The sequence below is a fragment of the Glycine max genome, chromosome 2, assembly GCF_000004515.6.
Source record: "Glycine max cultivar Williams 82 chromosome 2, Glycine_max_v4.0, whole genome shotgun sequence".
In the NCBI taxonomy this organism is placed as follows: domain Eukaryota; kingdom Viridiplantae; phylum Streptophyta; class Magnoliopsida; order Fabales; family Fabaceae; genus Glycine; species Glycine max.
In genome coordinates, this window is record NC_016089.4 from 4,391,593 (window position 1) to 4,415,989 (window position 24,397).

At 33.4% G+C, this 24,397-nt stretch overlaps 3 protein-coding genes across 8 annotated transcripts; 1 reads left to right on the forward strand and 2 right to left on the reverse strand.

Moving 5' to 3' along the window:
• Positions 1-1,867: 1,867 nt before the first annotated feature.
• Positions 1,868-7,792, forward strand: LOC100780579 (TSL-kinase interacting protein 1). Its single transcript, XM_003519819.4, has 14 exons — positions 1,868-2,113; positions 2,455-2,611; positions 2,723-2,808; positions 2,896-2,943; positions 3,034-3,143; positions 3,697-3,781; positions 3,867-4,146; positions 4,315-4,449; positions 4,547-4,698; positions 4,793-5,031; positions 5,766-6,078; positions 6,246-6,650; positions 6,729-6,863; positions 7,141-7,792. The coding sequence occupies exons 2-14, from the start codon at positions 2,482-2,484 to the stop codon at positions 7,369-7,371; spliced, it is 2,349 nt and encodes a 782-aa protein (XP_003519867.1). The 5' UTR covers positions 1,868-2,113; positions 2,455-2,481; the 3' UTR covers positions 7,372-7,792.
• A 1,673-nt stretch (positions 7,793-9,465) lies between these two features.
• On the reverse strand, positions 9,466-18,132 carry LOC100781120 (DNA-(apurinic or apyrimidinic site) endonuclease 2). The gene is made up of 12 exons (XM_026124743.2): positions 18,098-18,132; positions 17,691-17,793; positions 15,165-15,375; positions 14,980-15,091; positions 14,016-14,234; positions 13,653-13,738; positions 13,009-13,124; positions 12,834-12,914; positions 12,150-12,350; positions 11,691-11,851; positions 10,881-11,602; positions 9,466-10,307 (listed from the first exon to the last, which is right to left on the reverse strand). Exons 3-12 carry the CDS (start codon positions 15,270-15,272, stop codon positions 10,236-10,238), a joined length of 1,878 nt encoding a protein of 625 aa, XP_025980528.1. The 5' UTR covers positions 15,273-15,375; positions 17,691-17,793; positions 18,098-18,132; the 3' UTR covers positions 9,466-10,235.
• On the reverse strand, positions 17,139-23,956 carry LOC100781666 (calcium-dependent protein kinase 28). 6 transcript variants are annotated; one of them, XM_003519821.5, is made up of 14 exons: positions 23,591-23,956; positions 23,334-23,464; positions 23,182-23,223; positions 21,286-21,397; positions 21,106-21,184; positions 20,781-20,950; positions 20,459-20,585; positions 19,744-19,859; positions 19,364-19,471; positions 19,173-19,235; positions 18,783-18,953; positions 18,098-18,534; positions 17,691-17,793; positions 17,139-17,319 (listed from the first exon to the last, which is right to left on the reverse strand). In XM_003519821.5, exons 1-12 carry the CDS (start codon positions 23,900-23,902, stop codon positions 18,373-18,375), a joined length of 1,593 nt encoding a protein of 530 aa, XP_003519869.1. In that variant the 5' UTR covers positions 23,903-23,956; the 3' UTR covers positions 17,139-17,319; positions 17,691-17,793; positions 18,098-18,372. The 6 variants fall into 6 exon arrangements, with proteins under 6 accessions (XP_003519869.1, XP_006574676.1, XP_014620519.1 ...); XM_006574613.4 differs by lacking the exon at positions 17,139-17,319 and having other exon boundaries at positions 17,443-17,793; positions 18,098-18,256; positions 18,366-18,534; XM_014765033.3 differs by lacking the exon at positions 17,139-17,319 and having other exon boundaries at positions 17,443-17,793; positions 18,098-18,256; positions 18,349-18,534.
• Positions 23,957-24,397: the final 441 nt, after the last annotated feature.

Here is a 24,397-nt window from a genome sequence, read left to right on the forward strand (position 1 = left end):
AATCAATTGGTTGAATTGAGACAAGATGACGATGAAAAAAGAGTTTGGAGGCCTTGGATTCAAAAAATTTCATGCCTTTAACCTTTCCCGTTAGGAAAGCAAGGTTAAAGATTGATGATCAACTAAGATTGCTAAAGTTTTCCATTATTGAATTTCTTAGATGCATGATTGTGACACAATTCAAGTTTTGTATGGTGCAATATCCATGATTCACGGGTAGTAATGAAAGAAGGAATGCAATGACGAATTGACAATGGTAATTCTATCCAAGTTTAGACAGATCCTTGACTCACAAAAGGTAACAACAATTATGTCTTACCCAACAATTCCAACGTGAATAATTTTTTAGCAGCAAGGGAGCTTATTGATCAAAGTACACGAGCCTGGAAGAGAGATTTAGTGGAGACTACATTCAATGCAACATATGTTGCAGACATTCTGTCAATTCCCCTTCTTCACACAACAGAAAATGACAAATTATTTTGGAAATTTTCTACAAATGGAGAATACACATTACGTAGTGCTTACGACAATATCATCGACAAATTGTTGGACACGAGCAATTTCAAGAGTGAAGGTAATTGAAACTTAATTTGACAACTTAATTCTCCTCCAAAAATATAACATTTCCTTTGGAGACTCTTGAGGGGTTGTCTTCCTACTCGTGCCAATCTTAGAAGGAATAATGTTCTTTCCTCCTTGAGTGTGTTTGTTGTAGCTCAAATATTGAAAATGAATGGCATATTTTTTTAGCTTCTGACCATGCAAAAAATATTTGGATCAAAGCTAACTTATGACAGATCATTGAGCAACATTGGAACGAAGCTGAGAGTTTCTCTCTCCTTTCATTTTTCAGCTTCTGCATGTTCAAATCCAGAAAATAGAGCAAAAATGAGAGTCATCTTATGGAGCATTTGGAAGAGTAGGAACACAAAGCTTTGGGATAATGTTGAAACACATCCAGCAGTAGCTTTCTCAACATCAATATAATGCAGTATTTTTCAGAGTGGAAGCATGCCGAATTATCCTCCCAAGCGCATACATCACCCTTGTATAGTACTTCCGGGAATAATACAACAATAACATGAATCCCTCCTCAGCAAAACCACTTGAAATGCAACCTTGATGCATCCATATTCCAAAAGTTGAACTCCTTAATTTGAGGGATTCAAATGGGAGTTTTATCAAAGCGAAAACAATCTCTGTATCTGGTGTGCCCCTCCCAAAAGTTGTTGAAGTTTGGGCTCTCAAACAAGCCATTTTCTGGACAAAACAACTCAACCTTCGAGCTTGATTGTAAATTGGTGGTCGACGATTTCAATAGCTGTCCTTAAGGTTCTACATACTATCATGTCATTCTAAATAGTTGTAGAGCATAAATTTCACATTTCTCAAACTCTAGGTTAGTTTTGTAAAGAGAAAAAACAAATTTTATATTTCACAACCTTTTAAGGGTTTCAAAATTTTATACTAGCTCTCATGATTTAAATTATGTTTCTTCTTGTATTATTTCACTTATTATGAATAAAATAATATAATTATATTTCCTTTTAAAGAAATTAAATCATTTGGGTCTAATTTTTTTTCAACCCTGATGCAACTCTAACCGAGTTTACTTTTATAGTAAATAAATATTAAACAATTTAGAGTTATTTAATTTAATACATATTAATAGCCGCAAATAACATAAATATTTTTTTAGAAAATAAATATTAAATAATTTGGAGTACTTAGAACACTACTTCAATCTTTATTTTTATTTTTATTTTTTATTTCTTTTTCGGTGAGCTATTTAATGCTTACTAAAATAACATAAATATTTCAAAATTCTTATTAAAGAAGAACCGAAGTGTAATACAAAAGGAATAAAGGACTATTGTTAATTTTTTTTAAAAAAAAAAATTGCGAAGCCTGGAAACGAAGCGTTTAGATTTAGAAGAACAGAAGATGCAGCTTCGTCGATCTTGCTTCTTCTTTCATCATTCGGCATCGCGTTAGGGTTTGCAGATTTTCAATTTCCCTTCTTTTCGCTACGTTTCTTGCTTGGAATCTCGCTATTCCTCCGTTGTTCCGTTTCCGCAACTCATCATTTCGAAAGATATCGCTTCACAAGGTAAAATATTTCGTTCCCTGAGCTACAATTTGATGGTGTTCCTTGTGTTACATCCTCGATTCCTCTTCATCAGTTTCATCGAAATTCGATTAAATACAATTTCCATGCATCATTTAAATGTTTTCGATTATTATTATCTGTGTGGAAAACTAATTGGAGTGTGAATTAATTTTTCTGTGCTTGTAACCTACATTGTGCGTTGTGACATGTACCTGTATTCAGCAATTGTGATCCCTGTTCCTCATAACTTGTGATCCTGTGTTGCGGCTTAGGCCTGATTTTTGGTACTTTAATAATTGTAATTCTCAATGAAACTGAACTTTTGGTGAATTTGAATTTAGGAGGAAGAGCATGTAATAAAGGAAAAAATGGAGGTGGAGGTGCCAATCTCGCTTGATTCGAATAATCAACTTCAGCCAGAGACTGTAGTTTCAGTTCAAATTGGGGATCCTGGTGTTTCCTTATCTGTTGCAAATGCTGTTAACCCGCAGCAACAAGGTCAGTTTTCGAGCTTCATTCCTATTTTTTGTTTGGTGTTCAGTTGGGTTTTGACGCGTGTCATTGTTGAGATGAGAAGTTAAAGGTTTAATTGCTTGATATCGTATATAGCTACAAAAAAACCGACCAGGCAGTGGGCTGCGTGGACTCGACAAGAGGAGGAAAGTTTCTTCACCGCGTTACGACAAGTTGGGAAGGTACATTTATCTTTCGTGTTGTTACATTTCTGTGTTTGTTTCTTATGGTATCATAATGATTGCTGATCGAAATATTCTTGAATGTAGAATTTTGAGAAAATCACTTCCCGTGTACAAAGTAAAAACAAGGATCAGGTATCCATTACAACTCCCATTTATTGCAAATAATATCATGACTTGTTTTAGTTTTCTTACGTTTTTTTCCGGGTGGGGGCTGACTTGCAGGTCAGGCATTATTACTACCGACTTGTGAGACGGATGAACAAACTTCTTGGTCCAGGATTATGTTTGGATGCCAAAAACTCTAAAGATACTAATGCTGCAATGCTTCGCTGGTAACAATTTACTCAGAGTGGTTGTTAAAATGGGTTTATATACATGTAGGTGCGGGTGTGACTGCACACTCGTGTAAGATGTAGACTTGCTTTTTGTCTACCAAGTTAAAAAAGTTATTTCTCTAATGGTGCATTGGTGAAGAACTAAAATGTAGTCTATTTTATTGTATACACGTAAGGAAAATCATGGAAAGAACAGGTTGACAATGGGAGGAGAACATGTCCGTGTATAGATATGGATGAATGCTTCAGATATCTAGCCTAGACCATAAGGGTGATCATCTTTGGTAGTAAGAAAACATTAAGGGGTGAAATTCCTGACTAATATTCTTAAAGTACATAACATCCCCTGTTTAAATACCCTTTTTAATTTGAGGATAGACTGGACTGTTTAGTGACTTGGTAAATGACATTCAAATTTAAGACTGAGATTGACAGTGCATTTTATAATTTTATCATATTATGGTAATTTCTTGAATAAGAATAGGGGTATATCACTATTGTTATGGGAGTTTTTTGCGTTGAAAGTTTCTCACTTTTACATGTGACACAGGTGGTCTTTATTAGAAAAGTATAGCTGCAAAGCCTCAAAGCTTCACCTGAAGCCCCGGAGATTTAAAATTTTTTTAGAAGCCTTGGTTAGTAAAGGCTATTTATATTTGTTTGGATTTTTTTTTAATATCTTATGTATGTGCTGGAGCTGATCTACATTTTTTGTCAAAGGAACACCAATTATTGAAGGACCGGAAGAAGAATGTGAGGAAGCGACCCTTACAGGGGGGGAATTGTCTTCCTTCTGCGCCTACCACAGTCTCAAATCAAAGTAGAGCATCAGGAAATGATGCCTATGCAGTTAAACTGGTACTTGTTGACAGTCAAAATATTTTAAAATTGGGACCTTCTAAACCATCAACGAAGCGCAATGTAAACATGGGTGTTAACCGTAGTAACACTAAGGGAGATTCAAATACCATGAAACCAACAAGGCAACGAAAGAAATCTGGTGATTCTTTTTCAATTCCCTTCAAGATCTCTTTTACCAGTTTTCTGCTTTGAACTAGTTTTTCCTCATGATAATCGGATAATATATATTTAAAATTTAAAGTAAATTTGCATTAGCCAAAGTTTTTACTTCCTTTAAATTAAAAACTATGTTCTCTTTATTTCTCAGGTACGATTTCAACGGCTGCTTATAGAAAATGGGAGAAGGCTGCAATTGCTGGTGTTTCTTTAGTTGCAGATGCTGCTGAGCATTTGGAGCGAGCTGCAACTGTTAAAGGAATTGAACAAGACCAGGAGAATCCAGGTAGCTACCACACTTGAAGTTTTATCCTATCCTTGCTTCCACAAGAGCTTTCTCGGATCTTCTGTAACTTCAACTGATTTTTCTATGTTCATTCCAGGAGAAAAATGTTCTGATCCCGCTGATTATGTCCTGCCCTCTTTACCCACATGTCCACAAAATCAATTTGTTGATAACAATGTGAACAATATTATGAAACTTAAGCTCCAGTTATTTCCAATTGATGAACCTACTCGAAGAGCATTGGAAATGGTGAGTATAAAAGAAAACCAACAAGCATCTTACTTTAGAAATGTAAAATTGCTTTTGGAAACTATCATATCTTTATCTTTTTTCCCCTTCTCAGGATAAGCATAATCCACACCTGGAGCTTACACTTAGTACTCGAAAGAAGATATCATCAATTTTAGAACATCTAAACCGTAAATGGGGTAATTCAAGCATAGCAGCTGGAGAAGTAATGCTTTTTCCTTATGGTATTCAAAGGGAAAACTTGGTTAATTGTCCGAGATGGACCCAGGAATCTACTCTTAGTGCAGCAGATATATATGCAATGATTGGAAGTCCACCCATCTTCCGTTTAAGGTACCTCTCTTATCTTGCCCGTCTTGGTTTGTTGTTATATTTGAAGTAACTAGACAGTGACATTTAAGAAAAACTATTTGAGTGTGTTCTTAATAATTGCTTAGATAAAAGAACCTGTGAAAATTTATTCACTTCATCACTGATTAATTTATAATCATGCTTTCTGTGAAAGGTTGAATCGATGAGGGAAAAGTAAACAAAATGGTTTTTAGATACTGAGTTATATAAACCAGCATGTTTCAGGGATTCTATACATACAATAAATGCTTTAAATGTAAAGACATCTGAGCTACTTTACCTTCGTTATTGTTATATTTGAAGTAATTAGACAGTGACATGTAAGAAAACTATTTAATTGTGATGTTCTTAATAATTGCTTAGATAAAAGAACATGTGAAAATTCATTCAAGTCATCACTGATTAATTGGTTAATTGATAAGCATGCTTTCTGTGAAATGTTGAATTGATTAGGGAAAAGTAAACAAAATGGTTTTTAGATACTTATATAAACCAGCAAAATGTTTCAGGGATTCTATACATACATAAATTAACTCATTGATGGAATTTGGTGAACATTCTCAAGAAAAGTAAACAGCATGAGGGCTTGTGTGTGCAGAATGGGAAGGTCTATTTAATTAAGAGACAAGGGATAGATTAGGAATAATAAATATGGAATAGAATTCATTTTTACTATATCTACATTGTAATGATCATATATGCTTATCTTTGTGAAGGTATGGCTGGTTCTCCAATACTGAGCTTGGGTTATTAAATATGCAAGTGCCTGTAGCATCTGGCTCCATGCTCAGACAATACAAAAGTACTGTGGACAATGCTAAGGATCAGATTGTGAATTCAGTTTCATTTCCTACACCATTGACTAATACTCATTCCATGGAGCTCTCTGAAGATTGCAGAACATCCATGAACAGAAACCGTACTCTTATCACTGCTTCAACTGAGGAATCTCGTGATCCTACAGCCAATACACTGTGGCATGGAAAAGATGTTAGGGATGGAGCTGTGTCTACACAGTTGGAAGACATGGTAATTGTCATTCTCTCTATTTTTGTTGCTTTTATTAGCCCTATAGTGTTACTTTAGGCTTTCATCTTGTGTCATAGGATCTTGAATTGTTACCTTATTGTACTTTGTTGGCACATGGTATATCATTATCAGCATCCGTAACTTTTAAGTTCTTTGTATATATTCAGGATGAGTTGAAAATAAGCAGTGGAGCAGGACTGTCAGCTGGAGAGTGGGCTGATAGCCTTACCAACATTAGTGTGGGGGATCTACTTTCAGGAGTGTCCCAGGATCTTGATAACTGCATCGATCCTCCTATTGCAGAGAATTTTCATGATATTCAGCAAATTCCTTTTAGTAGTGATTCTTTTGATGCTGCTATTGCTGCTCACATATCTAGACACCAAGACAGGATGGGACAATCATCTCTGGCATCCCATATGTCTTCCATCTGGGATGCCGAAGAAACTTGTGATGCCTTTTTATTTAAAAAAGATCCTATTCTTCACGAAGATCATCCTCGTTTATCTCCAGTTGCTTCTTTAGAGTCTGAGAAAAAGGTTACCAAAAGAAGCTTTGACAAATTGGACGAGGTAGTATATCTTAATTGTTATTACTAGACATTGCTTGTGAAGTGAAACAAGGTTTAATTTTCAGAGTATTTATTGCAGCTGTCACCTGAAAGAGAGAGGCTTGTGGATGATTGTGCTCAAACAGACCCTAATCCTATGGACAGTTCCGAGTCTGATGCAGATATCCAGGAGCATTTAGGAAAGGATTTTAGTGCGCTAGCAGATATGTATTGGGTATTTTTCTTTCTATACTCCAATTTTTTCTGTCAGAGTCCATGGCTTCTTTACAGTTGTTTAGGTTCACTTACGGACATTTAGTAGGATGCTTATCTCAGGAAGTCATTACAAACATGTTTACATTCTGTCCCTCTGAGCTACAAATTTTTTTTGAAGTGTTGAATTCATTACAAAGATTGAACTACTATTTTGTGATTTTGTAATGTATATATGTACATACACAATGCGTCTGACTTTATTTCCTACTCTGTCTTTCAATTCTATCATGTTGCAGCCTGATTCCTTGGGACCTTTGGATTTGGATATATCATCATCAACTAAATACCATAGCGAAGATCTAATTTTTAGTGATAGTCTTAGTGGATTGAATCGCTTGATAGCCAGCAGCCTGGATGCATTCCAGAATTGTTCCTTTTTTGGGTTTGACAAGAAGGAAGCACCATCAACAGTTGAGGCTCGAGAATCTGCCGCCCTTTCAGATTTTAAAATTGGAAGTGGTATCTGAGACTCGTCATGATCGGATCTTGGTGATGGTTTTCCATTTCTTGCATGAACACAATTGAAGTTTGTTAAGAATTAACATTTTTCCTTATACTGACTGGAGGTGTGCATGCCAAAGAATTGGATTGAGCCACTTCCAACTCTTCCTGTATATGTTTCTCTAATCTGCGTCTCTTTCCTTTTGTACAAAAAAAAAAAAAAGGATCATGGAAGAATCGATCTCCTGTAGAAATATTCCTATTTTTAGGTGAACTATATCTTTTTTTATTCTCTGCTTCGGATGTTGTGTTTTAAGAAGACCGTCTTGCAACTCCGTGGCATGGACTTGTTTTCTAAGCTAATGGACCCCACCCCCCTCTCTTTCTATCATGCAAGCTAAATATCTGATGGACAAAAACGTTCAGTTTTATGATTAACTTTTTTCATATTCTTTCTTTTAAAGTGATAACTTGGGCCAGATACGTAAACAATACATTATCTGATATAAAAGCAGTCAATTCTCTTTTAGAACAAATTGTGTTTCATTTTGAATTTGCTTGAGCTTTTAAATGATGAGGGAAAAAATGACCTTACGGGATATAGCTTGTTCGGTTCATATAAAATTCGAGATATATGATAGCACAGTAACTTTCGTCCCCTTACAGCTTGTTTTTAGATACTATCGAGGGCAAAGAATAATCTGACGCACAAAGTGAACTCCCATTCTTATCTAAGTTTAAGACCATGAACCAACATTGATGCTATTAGACTCTATTCCTAATCCTAATCGCTAGTTAGAAATTTACACCCTTTAATGCAAATTTTTTATTCCCTTGCCGTAGAAAAGTTACCATATCCATATCCATATATGATTACATTTTAATATGATTTCATGTAACGTGTGGGATGGATAATACCCGATTATTTAAATATTAATAAGCATATTTACCCATATTTTTTGGATATAGAATGAAATAGAAAAGAAATAAGCAAGAGGGATAGGTATAAAAAGGAAATAAATCGGAAATGATGTGTTATTTTGATGAATAAAAATAGGAAGACAAAATATAAAAAAAAAATCTCCATTTGCTTGGATGAATAAAAATTTGTAAAAATAGTTCCAAAAAGTTTATTTATTTTTACCTCAAATGTTTTTTTTATATTATAAAAAATATTTGATTTTTAAAATTAAAAAATTACCTTTTTAATAGCCATCAAATTAATCATGATAAAAGGTAATTTATATTACAATTAGTTCTACTATTATCAAAAGAGATAACGTGTTGTCAATAAGATAATTGTATCTTAATTACACAATTAAAAATAAAAAATAAAAATATAACAAAAATGCAATTCCATTGTGTGTTTAGATATGTAGTTCCAACAAAAAAAATACATAATAAAAATGCAATTCCTTTATGTATAAAGATAAAAGAGAATTACATTTCCATAAAATTTGAAAGAAAAAAAAAGTGTTTGGATATCGTGTAGGAAAAGAGGAAGAAAAAAGGAGGGATTACCAAAAGTTGCTGATACAAGTGATTGGATACTTAATTACACCCGCTAGTTATGCCAAAAAAATAAAAATAAAGGGTTGGAAGAGTATTAATGGTGGTACAAATATCGGTCCCGTTTAAAAAGTTTGTAAATGCAAGATTTTATATTGGCATAAATATTTTGAAAATACAAACTTCAGTCAGAGATCGAATTCACGCCTATTATTCAAATAAGATATCCAGTATATATAATTTTCGTATCAACAAAATCCTAATATTTGCCCGATAACGAGCTCGACAATTTTTTTAATTAATTAATTTATTTTCTCCTTTAAAAGTTATAAATCTACTCATCCTTACCAACGTTATGCTCACAGCAATTTGTATATAAAAAATATAAAAAAATTGATTAATAAAAACTACTCATTAATACATTATTGTTATCATTATCAATAATATGGTTTATAGTTATATATATACGCTGTTTTACCCAATAATCAGTTTTTTTTAAAAAATAAAATTTATCAGTAAACCGGACTGGGATTCACAAAAAAAGAGAAAAAGAAAAAAAAAACCCAGTCCTTTCAGAAAATCATGCTAAAGACAAAGTGAGATAACATTGGTAGCAACAAAAAACGAAATTAAACCACATAAAAGGCAGTGTGTAGCACGGTAATAATGTGACAGCTTTCTTCATGTGGCCTTTACCATCTATGCATAATCATGCAGACCCACATAATTAACAAAATTCTGACACTTCAAATGGCTATTTTCCCTTTAAAGGTATTTAAGCTCTTAGCCAAAAGAAAATATGGGGAAAAGGGAACTTAATCTCACACTAAGTACAACCCTCACTTGTTGGAGCACATCTCAGACCAAACATGCTGAGAAGGAACAGTGACAGCAGGACTAACTTTTTATCCAATTCGTTTAAGTTTACACTTTAATTATTCTCCTCTATGGAGAAACATGCCTACTATTTTACATAGAGAAATGTTAGCACACCTTTTAACACACTTTTTACTGTCAAAATTTGTTGAAAATCATAAAATTATGAGGGTTCCACTTATTTAATAAACCTCACTCACCATTTTATAATTTTTAATAAACGTTGACCAATAAAAAATTGTGTGTTGCTAGCACTCCTCTTTTACATATATGATGGCAACAACTGAATGTGCCAAACAAAAAAATTCATAATTGTAGCAGGAAGCTACAAGGATATTTGTCAAAAGGGTGGGTAAAGACTATGAGAGGCCAGCTCCTTTGGGGAAGTTAGTAATGCTAATAACCATTCAAAACTGGTATTTCAGCTCCATATTGTCATTATGAAAGAAACTTGGATGAGGAGGGCAAATTAATCATTCTTTGATTAAAATGTCATTCTCTCCCATTATTTATTCCTAGACTTTGAAGAAGCCCATTTGAAGTAACCGCAGTTTGCTTCCGGATTAGATGCAGGGCCCTGTAAGTGGAAAAACACGTTAACATTCTGCATAAGGCGAGTGATGCATGAATTCCAAAACGACAGACCAAAGGAAGACAAGATGTAAAACAGAATACGATCTAACCTATCAGAAGTAGTGGCTATAACCTATAATAACTCATGCAGATGCATGACAAGCTCTAGTAAGATAGCTTACAAAACCCAATCCCAACCTTAAAACACATGCTCCTTATTACTTTTCTTCGGTGTTCCAATATATGGTGCAAGTTTGGTAGTTCTTACAAGACAAACCTTACTTTGATCCTCAAAAGAAAGACTATCAATTTAGCACCTACAACTGAATTGCCGTATAGTGGTAAACTCGTGAGTTTACGAATCAAGCTTACCAACCCTCAATGAACTTATAGAAACTCTTGAGTTTGACAAGCTTACAAAACTAGAGATCAACATTGCTCTAATTTTAATGAGGGACTAAATTCCTTTGATGGGCAGATGGATGAGTCCTCATAAAACTATAGTGTAGTGCAGAAGAATAATTTTAAAGTTACTTAGAAGCACAATGCCCAAAACCACTCAATGGAAACAGATTACCTCAGCACGGGCACAAACATAGAATCTGCGGCCAAAATTAGGTCCTTGTTTCTTCACCACCCGAGCAATACAAGGTTCCTTATGGCCCTTGCAAATAGGTATACTGTTCTGCATCAACTGTTTTATTCGTTGCCACTCTAGTGAAGCCACATTACTTTTTTCTTCTTTTGTGGAACTACCATTTGGTCCAGCTAAATCCGGATCACATGTATCAGTATCCAACTCATATTGCTTGGGACTGCCATTATGAGCACATACTGTTGGAATTTCCTGTAAACGAGGGCTTGGTTGAGAGGGTTCTGCCTGATTATTATTTGAGTAATCAGTACATGAGTCATTGACTACTTCTTTTATGGAACTACCTTTGTCAAGATTTGTACTTTTCTGAAAAAATGACCGAAGTGAGAGCTGGGACCATTGACCATTTCTAGCTTTTTTGTTGGATCTGTTACATTGCCTGGTTGTTGATTTTTTATTTTCACTTCCTGATTTAGAAACAGACTCCTGAGAAGAACCTCCAGAAAGTTTGTTTGGTTTCAAAATGCTACTAACTTCAAAATCCTGGCTTGGAGGAAAATGACATTCATTTGGACTTCTTGTGGATGAACCAGCTCTGTTCACTGGTTCTTCTCTCTCACAAGTACCATCCATTGCAATGTCTTCTTGTGCCATCTCACATGATTTCATTAGTTCAGAAACTTGTCTTTTCATCAACACTGACACTGCAAGAAAAGGTTCAGAAACAAATACACATTAACAATAACCTCATGAACAGAGAATCTCATCCAATGAAGAAACAATGTTTTGTACCTAGAGTTTGCTGTATGCCGTGAACCATGGGAACATATCTAGCAGATAAGGAAGGAGTACTGTGCAGAGAGACATCAGGAATTTCATGTAAAGACATTAAAACTGGAGCATGATCAGATCCTTCCAGTTTAACGCTATGCCCTCCCTTCCACCTATGGGCACTGAGCAAATCAGGAATTCAGTTAAAACCTACATTCTTAACCTCGAGGAAGACATGCAGCATTGAACCATTTGACACAGTAGTGGTGAAGAACCACACTAGTAGTGAGAAAAAAAAAACAATTTCTGAAAGTAGGCATACGGTTTTTGCAAATTTCATGTGCAATGTAAAATGAAGTAATCCAAAACATAGGGCATGTTACAGTATCACTGAGTATCTAAAATTTACATTAAAAAAATAACCGTTTAGTGTCAAAGACAAAATAGCTTAGGATTCCCCATACAATGCTTGTATCTTACCTCAGTGTGCTTTCTGGCTTACACCGTTTATACTGTGTCAGAATATCACATTCCTTGACATGGCATCTTATAAAACTATGGCATTGCAGGTCATCCAATTCATGTAAGCATGAACCAGCAAATAGAATATGGTCAATTCTACTCCCAAAGTTAAATACTTCAGCACCTGTATTTTGTGACCAACAGGTGTATGCTTCCCTTCTGCATACAATCTCAAAATATACAAATACAAATTAACAAGATTAATACTGATCATATTGAAGGTGTGACCACAAAATATGGAAAACAAAATGTAAAATTAGAAGAAACAAGAAGGGAAAATATGGAGGTATATAGTTCACGCACAGAGAAATGTATCTGACATACAGACTAAAAATAAGATTTAAAGTAGATATATAGTTCATTACATTCAAACAAAACATTTTCATAATCCGAATTTGGAAAGTTGAAAAGGTGACTTCAATTTGAAAGCAACATAATCCCATATAAACTATAAAGATGAAAGCTATTATACCTGGAAAAAAAAAGATGACAAGATAAAAAGATTTATAAAAAAGATAGAATTAAAAGATTCTCCAATCTCCATTTTCTGGCAAGGCAATGTTCATCAGGTATCAAAATCAGGAATTAAATTTCCAATCAATATCTGATATTTAACAAAACTGGTAACTCCAAGATCCTTACCTATCAGGATGTTTTGCTCTGAAGACATCAGAAAATCGACCCCCATTTTCAATTAACATTGATTTGAACCATTTTCTAAACCTACACATGAATTCAGGCAAAAAAGTTAAGATAATTATCAGCATATTAGATTAGACATTAAAAATACTTCATAGAATTCTGGCTGTAAGCTCACTCGTTATTTTCAAAATCAGGTCCGGCATCACATCGATCAATTGCAAATGGTGCAATATTGAGATCACCAACAACAAATATTCTCCTTCCTTGATGCAGGAGAGACTCCCATCTTTTCTATTAAAGAGACTATCAACATCAATCAAACAGAAAACAAAAGAAAAAAGAAAATTTTCAGCTCTATACAAGAAAACAGAGTAAAAAAAAATGAGCACTGTACACAAACTATGATATTCATGTCCCATTTATTAAAAAGTTTTTTTTTATCAGCCAATGTTAGTTTTTGCTAGAATGTTAGTGGGGAGATTCGAACTCACGACCTCTAAACATATTGAGACGGACAAGCAGTTTTCAGGTCACAATTTTCTTAGCAATGATACAATTGGATGAACCAATTCAAACTTTTCAAACATAATCAACATTAACAAGTTCAGAGAATCTTAAACTCTAGCTCCGAATTATCAACTTGTCTAGTTGTCTTATAATTATTTATCCAATAACACACAATTGAAGCAGAAAATACTACCAAAATCCAAATAAGAACAAAAGCCACCGTTTGAAGCATGGAAAAAATTCTGCAAAGCAATGACTTTTGGATTTAGTCATCATTCACTGATTCTATTAACATATAAACATTTCAAATACCTGTAATATCCTGTAAAATTTTTGTTTAAACTGAATCCTTTCTGTGTCATCACCTCCAGCTCGGGGCCCATACAAATTGAAAAGAACTACACAAATTCAAACACAAGTACACAACTGTGTCAAAACAACTATAAATTCCTTCTTTTTCAAAAAGAAAAAAAATAATGAAGATGATTAGATTAATGCCTTAAAAATATATACATCATTCTTTCTAGTCACACTCATGTACACCCCTTCACAGAACACCTGGAGAATGGAACTTGGTAAACAAGGGAGCCAACTTTCAAAAATCTCCCCCCCCCCCCCCCCCCCCCCCCCCTCCTCTCTTCTACTAAATAAAAGGCATATACAGAGAATACTCACCAAAGTGAGTGTGATCTGTGATTATGCAGCGCCCCTCACTATCAAGACTTAGAAGCTCATCTTTTGAAAATTCCTCAAGATCTTCCATCAAGAATGGCAATTTGTCGTTGCTAGTTTGAGAGTTTCCCAAAAGACCAGTAAACCCTTCCTCTGCTGCCAGCGGCAACACCACTTCATTACTCGAAAATGCAGACTTTACACGACAAAATGTAATGACACCTGCACAGTCAACACAATTTATTGCCTAAGAAGCATGAATGAGACACTCTAACACACTATTTTAAACATGTTTGTTAATGATTTAATTACTCTTTTGGTCCTTCTAACTTTACAATCTTTACATTCAATTCTTACGGCTAAAATCTACTTGTTTTAGTTCCTTCATTTACACTTTTTAATCCATTTTAGTTCTTGCCGTCTAGAATTATAGGGACTAAAACGAATTAAGAAATGTATGCGAAGAGACTAAAACTAGTTAAAAAAATGTGTAGGAAATAAAATTAGTTGTTAATAGGTGTAGCCCCATACAAACTAAAAGATAAAGATTGTATATTTATTGAGATCAAATGAGTAATTAAATCTTTTTTACTAAGGGAGTCTAGTTCAATTAGTTGAGCAGGTGCGTGAGTTGTTGTAAATCTCCCTGGTATATGTCTTTTTTATTTTATTATTATTGATAAAAATTTAATAGAAACTGCATCCCAGTTCTTATTTAACGAGTCTCACTCATATTTCGTAATTTCTAATAAATTTTAACCATTAATAAAGAGACCCTTAGAGGGAATGTGCTAAAGAGCTTGTCGTTAACAGTCCTCTTTAGAGTTTTCAAGGTCAAATGATAAACAAAGTCTAATATCTAGAACAAAAGCAATATCCTCAGGAAACAAGATGAAGGAAACTAACTAGATTGGGCATTTAATTTGTTTATATTCCATTTAGTTGATGAAAGAGAGGGGTGGGTTACCGGAATAGCCGGTTCGGCCCTTCTGGGAGGTGCGGGTGCATGAAAAGAACGATTCGTATCCGTCAGCCATGACCAAATCCGCTGTGACTTCCTGCCTCCGCAGTTTCGTCTCCTGAAGGAAAAACAGTGGTGAATAAAATGAGAAATTGAGAATAAAACGAAAAAACGATGAATTGGGAAAGCACCTGAAAACAAATGATGTCGGCGTCGAATGAATTTAGCAGGTTCCGGAGAGACCCGAACTGCGCTATGCGCTGTCTCAGACCGTTCACGTTGTAACTCACTATCTTCATTCTATTCTTCGCTCCTTGCAACTTGGAAGAACCCTCCTCTCCTCGTCTCCTTCAACGTGTTCTTGTCATAGCATTAGCTTGTAGTTGTAATTATTCCCGTTCCCTTGAAACAAATTGCAGAAGCAGTTTATTGTTTTATCGTGAAAATTATAAAAATAATTTAATTCCAAATATTTTGATACTGTTTTTTTTTTCTTGAGTAAGATAGCAGAGTGTCGCTGGACACTTTATACAGGAAGAGATGGAATAAATAAATTAGGGTGTGTTTGGTTTGCATTTTTATTTTTATTTTTTGAAAATTATTTTTATTTTTAAAAGATTAGAATTTTAAAAATATGTTTAGTTTGATTTCTTGTTTTTCACTTTCAAGAAATAAGAATACTGAAAATGTGTTTTTAAAAGAAAATTTATTTTTATATTTGTTTAAAATTAAATTCCTTACCACTGTGTTTTCATTTTATTCAAAATTAGGTTTCTAATTTCAACTGAAAACATTAAAAATGAGATTTTATTGTTTCCAGTTTTTGAATCGTTTAAAAAAATATTTTTATTAAAAATATTTTCAAAAATCCAATCAAACACATTTTCATCACTATTTTCTATTTTCAATAAAAAGAAAAAAAAAATAGTCAAACTAAACACTCCCTTATTTTTATTATGTGTAAATGAGAGTCTTGCATCCACTGTGTCCAATTAGATGAATTTACTATGTTGTCTTTCGTGAACATTTTTATTCATATATTTTTTTAAATATTTAATGCGCCGATAATAATTATAGTTCATAAGTAAAAGGGAATTTTTACAAATTAAAAAGTGATTTTAATATAAATACAAATTCAAATGTTAATCTTATTTCTTGATCTGTAGACTGTAGTATTTACAACGGATGGAGAGCGTATTAAATAAAAAACTTATAAAGACTGAGGAAAGAACAAATGTATTATAATTAGATAGTATAATAATTCTATAATCTAAATTAAAATAACCGCAGAAATTAAAACAAGAATTATGTTTAATTGTAAATATTTTTATTAATCTTTGCTATCATGTTTTAGTCAAGAAATATATTTAAAAAATTAGCTACATATTAACTACATAATTAGCAAAGTAAAGCTTGCAAAATAAATATCAACAAAAACATGCAATATGTCGTTTGTAAAAATTTATGGAACTCTAGAAATGATTTATAAAAAAGTGAAAAAAGACAAATTTAAAATTTAAAAACATCTTAAAAAATCAAACACAATTATGAAATTATTAAGTCACCACTTATTTTTCCGTTGGGTTTATTTTTGGAGAAGAAAAGGAGAAGGAAATAGAGCATGTTAGCAACATCACTATCAAGCCATTATCCTCATTTACAATTACAATATTTGTTAGTGTCTTCCTGAAACAAAGAAATTGCAAAGGAATTGATACAGTATTTTGACCATTTTCAACTCTACATATTATGTTGCAGCACAGGTACGGGGAAGCTCGTTAGTTGCTTGTTGGGATACTTCTATTTGGTGCTTAACATTGGCTGTGTTGGGATCGTTATTATGCGGAAAATTAAGAGTTTGATTCATTCTTAAGCAACAAGTGTCGTATGGGATGTTGCTTTTATATATATATATATAAAATTGCCTGTCATGCAAACAATTATACGTGTGAAATAAATTAGTACAGTTGTAAGATAAAATGTATGATAAATTATGGCTTCAGATACTCTGCGGTAACATTTTAACTCTTAGCTATTAAAAATTTTGATTTTATAAAAATACTATAAATTCATTTGTCAACGACTCAACTGGTTTAAGACTTTTTTGTTTGCGTTTAGTACTACAAATTTAATTCATTCCTGTCGAGAATTCAGCTTTCCGTTGCTTTTAAAATCGGTTCACTTTATATGCATACTCATAGCAGTTCTTACGCATGAGTATCATATTTTTTTTCTGGTACATGAAGAGAACAAAAGAAAAAGAAAGCAAAGGACTACGCATGAGTATCATTTGACAATAGGTTTTGTCATTTCTAAAGCAAAATTATCAATGCTACAGTTCCTCTCCTGACAACATAAAAGAATTGGCTTAGACAATAAAGGCATCATATAAACTCTTGTAGTGCTAGTGCACAATCACATTATTTGGACTAGTTAAAAATAAACACAAGTATATGCAGAGACTCGTCATGATGGTTTTTGGGATTTATTAATTATACTAAAAGTCTAATAATGTTTTTTATGTGACGCTCCTGTTATTCAATTTCGTGAGAAAACTCATGTTCCTTAATGCATACTCCTATACTTTTCAGAAATGAATTTTCCATAATAAGAAAGCCTTGATGCATGAAAAATGCATCATTCGTCCTAGCCACTTCTCGCTTCAATTGCTATTACAAATAAAAACCTATCATATCATTCTCAGCAAGAGCACATACCCACGAGTGACCTCCAATGCAAATCATCAAAGCCATCAACCGCTCCCTTAAGTCATCAATCCACAATCACATAGTTGCCATGTCCCCCACTCTTCAAAGAGAACTATATATAAATAAATATAAATACATTTCAGACTCAAACTAGTAAACCAAGTTTATGCAAACAATTCATTAGTATCTACTAAGAACAGCAGGGTGCAATTGCTTTTTCTGCAGGGAAATAAGAATGAGATGGAAAAATAGTGAGAACAGAATTTGATCCACGTATTTCATTTCATGTTCATTTATGTTCGTTTTTTTTTTTTTCATTTTTGGCTAGAAGATTTAATTTGTAGTTACACATTACTTGCATGGCACAACCAAGAAAACCCCGACACATAAATGATACTGCTGAAACTGCAATATACCTGAAACCAGTCCATGCAGGGTCTACATAAACTCTACCAAACACCTCTTGATGTAGTCCTCGTGACATTGAGGACATAATCCCCGTGCAGGGGATTACCACAGTCAAAAACTGGAGTTTTGAGTTTCATAGATTGTCAGCATGGATGAGTGGCTAAAATCTGCATAATAGAAGATAGTCTTAAGAGACTCAGCACAATCACACAATAAGATACTTATAGAGGAACTCCACCACTCGTATCTCCAAACTTATCTCAGCCTCTGAAGCACCTCTAATCTAGAATCTCCGCCGCCGATGAACAGATGGGCTTGAAACATTTTTAGAACTCATGCTTGCAGTTCTTAGGAGTCTACGAAACTCTGGTAGGCTTATTTTTCCATCTTTGTCAATATCAGCTTCCTCTAGCAAAGGATCAACGGAGCCTCTCAAGCATGTATGCTGAAAAGCCAAAAAGGAAAATTAGCTGCAGCAACTATGTATGTAAATTATTTTTAACTTTTATTTTTACAGATATTCACAGCTCAAACTGAGAAGCAGATCTTCTAGCAAGGCACTTACAACTGTCGCCCTAAATAGTAAACTTACGGATGCAAATTTAGGTAAGTAAACTAGAAGACAACAATTTCAATTCTTTTAGAAAATTTTTCATAGAATGTTTAGAGCTTGACAAATGATGTGAGACCAACCATTCTAAGTTCTTCCGTAGTAATATAGCCATCTTTATCTATGTCAAATTTCTCAAAAGCAGCCTGTGACAGTTGCTGCCACTTGTCAGAGTCTTCCTCCAGTTGATGCACGTGTAATGTAGCCGCTACAAACTCCCGGAAATCCACTAGGCCATCAGTGTTGCTGTCTATCTGCAAATACTCGAGATTATTTTTGCAAGCCAAAAAGTAGAACAAAGCAACATTAGAGGAAAAGAGTGATTTTGGGAGACCACATAAATTGTCATAGAAGTAAAGTAATATTATCAATCACCAAATTTCATGCCTAACAAAATTTAGACATTGAATATAGACTGAGAACCAGCAAACAAAACAATGTGTGTTTTTTGTAAAAAGATCAAACATACTAACCGCTTGCAATATCTCTAGTACACGTGATTCTTTCAATTTCCAAGGAAGATCTTTGGCAAGAGCCTGCACAAAATCTTCCCTTTAGACTAAAGTAGGGAAATGATATATAAGGGAATAATTTGCTAAATACCAATAAGTAAGCGATGTATATAGATTTAAGTTAGTCACAAAGCCAGTAAATTAAATGCTACCTGTCTCATCTCTTCCAGGCTAATAGAACCATTTTTGTCCACATCTATAGCATCAAATTGATCTTTTATATCAGCCAACTCTTCTTCATTAAGTGTGCTAGCCAATGTCTGAAGGGTAATTGTTGAAATTATATATGTTTGATATGTTCATAAAACTTGTATTCTAGCAATAACCTTAATTAGTAAATCATAATCCTAGCCAATTAGGGGGAAATCATGATAAGATAAAGAAGAAATAGGGAAATTAATTCTAAAGGATAAAATAGGGATACGGCAAGATATTTCCATATATTCCAACAGTAATCAATTATAAAAAAAGCTGGACATCAAACAGGTTCCATGCCTTCTAAACTGAAAAGGCTAGAATTAATTTCTCTTACCCTCAGTGCAAATTGTTTCATTCGACTATATTTCACAAACTGCCGCATGTTGCTGAGGACAGATATATCAATAGGAATCTCCAATGCTTCACCTCCTTCTCTAACCCATGGATGTGCTGAAATATTAGGTTTAATCAAAACAGTTCAACATAATGCAACACAATTACACATAAAAGCACTTTTGATTACATATAAGAAAAAAAGAAGACAATAAGTATAACTTAAATTATTACAAATAATTGAGTAATTACTTGCCATTAAAAGACAAATTGATCTCAGCAAGAAAAGGTTAAAAGCAAAATTTTAAATGTACTCACATTATAGAACTACAGAATGAGGGGTAATTAGACAATAGCATTGTCTATGACTTCAATATTAGGTATCATTAAAACTTTATATAATTGCATTAAATACAAAGTTAAAAATATTCTAAGTTCTAACAATGAATTTAGCATTTAAACAAGGATGTATGTTGAATTCAATAAATTCAATGCCTAAAATTTAGGTTCTATATAGCACAAGCCTAAATTTGATTCGATGACAACAACCTAAAATTATTATTATTATTATTTAATATTATTATCAACATCATCAATTCATCATCATTGTTATTATTATCATCATCATTACTATTTTTATTAACAGCCAAATATCACTTAAAGGCTCAAATAACATAATAAACAGGTTTCCAAATGTAAGAAAACAAGATACATACATAAACCTTGAGCCGCAGTTAATCTCGCCCGAGGATCCTTTACTAGTAATCTTTTCAAAAAATCTTTTGCGGCATTACTAATAGTTGGCCATGGTTTCCGATGAAAATCAGGCTTCTTACGTAAGACCTGCATATATCAGATCAGATCATAAATTATACACAACAACAAAAATAATTAAAGCAAATTCCTTAGTAATAACTCAAAATCAAGTGGAGAATTAAAGTAAAGGTCATAGACTTATCATGTCATTAAGATACAAGAATAGATAACGAATACCACATAAAATAGAAAATCAGAAAATTACACAATAAAGTACTGTACCTCCTTGAAGATACCATCCTCAGTCTTATCCCAAAATGGGCGTCTTCCACACAACAATATGTATGTAATAACACCAATACTCCACACATCTGATTGAGGACCTGACTTGCGTTTTAACACTTCAGGTGCAACATAGTAAGCACTGCCAACAATATCATGAAACTTTTTTCCTGCATTTTTTTTCAGATAGAGAAAAATAAATCTCAAATAAAATTACAAGAGCATGCTTGATAACTCAACCAAAGAAATAGAACAAGCCTGCAACAAAAAATGGAAGAAAAGAAAAATAAAGAAATTGAGCATGAAAATCAAGACTTTCCCTCACCAGGTTTTATGAAATCTGACAAACCAAAATCTGTGGCCTTTAAAGGTGAATCTTCTTTGATTGATTTAAAAAGAAAATTCTGCAAGAATAGGTAAAAACATTAATCTATTATATAGCATCTAGTAGTATAGATCTCAGTTCACACAAATTTGGCAGATATGCAAATGTGCTTGATCATACCTCTGGTTTCATATCCCGGTGTACCAAACCATGTAAATGACACTCAGCTGCAACCTTGAGCATCTGCCTTACAACCACCGCTGAGTCTTTTTCAGTATAACGACCGTCCTTCCTGATTAAAGCAAAGAGGAAATAAGTTCGGGCAGTGGCGGAACCAAGACCCTAAGTCAGTGGGTGCAAATTATAAAAAATAAAATCAGTGGGTTCACTTATATAAATATAGATAAAATATAATATAAAAATATAAGATTTTGTTTACAAATTTAATGAATTTTAAAAAATGAGGGGGTGCAAGTGCACACCCTCACTCACATGTAGGTCCGCCACTGAGTTCTGTACACAAAAACAGCTTTCTGCCAAACACATAAACATAGAATAGTACCAAAAATCATTGACCCTAGTTCTGCAATTTCAACATAGAAATTCTGACACATAACCATAATGAGTAAACCTCCACTCTAGTCCTTGAGCCCTTTAAGGGTTAGTCACTAGTCCCTGACTTTACAAAACTTTCGTTATGGTCCCCAACTTAATAAAATGTTTAATTAGCTTTAGGGGGAGGATTGGATTGGATTCAATTGGAATTTAAAAGACTATTTTGACGTAAAAAAAATCTTGTGAAATTTAAACGACTTTGTAAGAGTATAATGACTTTTAAGATTTTTTTAAAAGACTTTTATGATTAAGATTTTGTAATTTGAATTTTAATAAATTTATAAAATATAAATATATAAGATTTGAAAGGGTATCATGGAATTTTAAGAAATATTCAAAATTATTGATAAAGATCCATAAATTTTTTTCGCTTAACACTTTAAATAAAACTCATCTTATACAAAGAACACTAAACTTGTTACATAACAAATCAATTTTTCCCAGCATATTTACAAGCACAATAGGCTCATTCCCTTTCAATCATCAATCATGTTAATTTTATAAAAACTATATACCGCAATGTTCCCCAACATAACAAATCAACTTCTCACATTCATTAACTATATATTTCTCATGTTCATATATATTCAAGCTCATTTATATGTATAAGCACGTTAAGATGACCAAATTGCAAATACAAAAAATTGAGAACATCTCTCATATCACATGTTCCAAGGCATGTTATCCATTGGTTGAAAGAGTAAAAAAAATTATAAATGTCAATCGCTTTCAACAAAGAGACAAGGGATTATGTATGATGGGAAAAGAAAAGCATGTCAATTTGTAGGAAAATAAAGTAAGAAAGTCTCATGAAATCTCAAGGGTTTGGGTGGGATTATTTTATGTGTATTTTCTACTAAAAAGTCTCATAAAATCCATTAAAATTCATCCTAAAAAAGAATCCATTGAAATTTGTTTACTTTTGAATACTAGAGGACTTTTTTTAAGTTGTAAAAAATCTTAATTGAATACCAACTATTTTTATTGAATTCCTTAAAAAATCTTATAGTCTTGATTGAATACCATAAGACTCATTTTTATTATTTAAAAATCTTGATTGAATACCTAAAGACTTATTTATAGAAAAAAAATCTTTTAAAATCTTTTGAAATCTTAATTGAATACACCCCCTTGATCCTATATTTCACTAGCATTAATGACTAAACTGAATAATATTTTGTAACATTAAGGCTTAAGCAAAGTCAGGACTGTAGTTAAAAATGTATAACGCAAAGGACTCTAGTAACCAAATCTTTCAATCTCAGGGACTAATAGTGTGTTAGGATTTCAGTTAGAAACCCTCAAAGGAACTTTCAACTCAATCCTTCCTCTCACAACTTTTTCCATTCAATTGAATTGGAATGCGTGCAAACAATAAACCAAACACACAATTCCGTTCAACTAAAATGTTGTGATTTACTCCAAAAATAGCAATCACATCCAAAATCAAACAATGCTTACTTGGCCAATATCCGATCTAGCAGTTCTCCACCCTCGCACAACCTAAGAAACACATATAAATACACAGAAAGTAAATAAACCAAAATTTGATAGAATTGAGCTCCCAAAGATAAAAATCAGAGCAACACAAACACAAAAAAGAAGCAACCTACTCCATAACTATGAACACATAAGAATCATCTTCAAAAGCATTATAGAACTGAACCACATTCTCATGGCCGGTAAGTGCTTTCAATATCTTGACCTCTCGCTTAACATCCTCAACGGCAATAGGCAGAACCATCTGCCACCAAATTTAAAGCACAACTAATTAATAATTCCTAAAATTACAAACAAAACACGATGAATTGAAAACATTATAAGATTAAGGACCAAAACGAACGCCGATGGCATTGACGGAAATAAATACCTTACTCTTCTCAAGCCTCTTAACGGCGACGCGATCGCCATTGGCTTTGTCAATTCCAACGTAAGTGTAACCAAATTGGCCGTGTCCGAGCAATTTTCCGAGCGAGTAACGCTGATTGAAATCCTTCTTGTAACCGAAATCGGTGCGCTTCCCGCACGGCACGTGGCGCGAACTTGCCGCCTTGTGCCGTTGGGGATTCGCCTTCGCCGTCTCTGATTTCGGCTTCTTCGTGGTCCCCCTGCGCTTTTTGTTGACGTTGACGCCATTGCCGTTCGAGCCGCTTACTTTGGTGGCGGAAAAGCAGGCTCCCATGGTCGGAGAGGGTCGAAAACGCCTCAAAGATGCAAAACTAAAACACGAATAATGATAAAAGATCACAAATTGAGATCTTATATAATTTTTTGGTAGTAGTATCACGTAGAAAATTGAAGATGTCTTTCATTTTTTATTTAAATATTTATTAAATTAAATTAAATTAATAAAACATGTAAGGCATTTTTTTTATAAATATTAAAAAATAGAAAAATAAACATAAATTTAATTTTTATTTATGATTAAATGTTAAACAAATAAAAAAATACATAAATTTGATAATAAAAAATACACCACATTAATGTTAAAAAAATAAATTTATTATTATTGCGATTATAATGTTTGCAAGTATGTTCCATCAAGTGTGTCTAAGGTTGTTGATGAATTCCTCCTATATGCATACTATGTGTTGTTTGCGAGTATGACATTACCTAAATGTATCTCATTCGTCAGCAATAATCATATTATGCAATATAATGCACACCAACATTATAT

Coding starts and splice junctions, on each gene's coding strand:
- LOC100781120 (XM_026124743.2), bottom strand. CDS start 15,272: ATGAAGATAGTGAGTTACAACGTGAACGGTCTGAGACAGCGCATAGCG. Junction 14,235..14,979: donor GGGCCGAACCGGCTATTCCG/GTAACCCACCCC, acceptor TTGACTGTGCAG/GTGTCATTACATTTTGTCGT. Junction 12,915..13,008: donor CCTGATTTTGAAAATAACGA/GTGAGCTTACAG, acceptor ATTCATGTGTAG/GTTTAGAAAATGGTTCAAAT.
- LOC100781666 (XM_003519821.5), bottom strand. CDS start 23,902: ATGGGAGCCTGCTTTTCCGCCACCAAAGTAAGCGGCTCGAACGGCAAT. Junction 21,398..23,181: donor CTAGATCGGATATTGGCCAA/GTAAGCATTGTT, acceptor TGCTTTAATCAG/GAAGGACGGTCGTTATACTG. Junction 19,472..19,743: donor TGAAACAATTTGCACTGAGG/GTAAGAGAAATT, acceptor ATTACCCTTCAG/ACATTGGCTAGCACACTTAA.
- LOC100780579 (XM_003519819.4), top strand. CDS start 2,482: ATGGAGGTGGAGGTGCCAATCTCGCTTGATTCGAATAATCAACTTCAG. Junction 2,612..2,722: donor TGTTAACCCGCAGCAACAAG/GTCAGTTTTCGA, acceptor TATCGTATATAG/CTACAAAAAAACCGACCAGG. Junction 4,147..4,314: donor AAGGCAACGAAAGAAATCTG/GTGATTCTTTTT, acceptor TTTATTTCTCAG/GTACGATTTCAACGGCTGCT.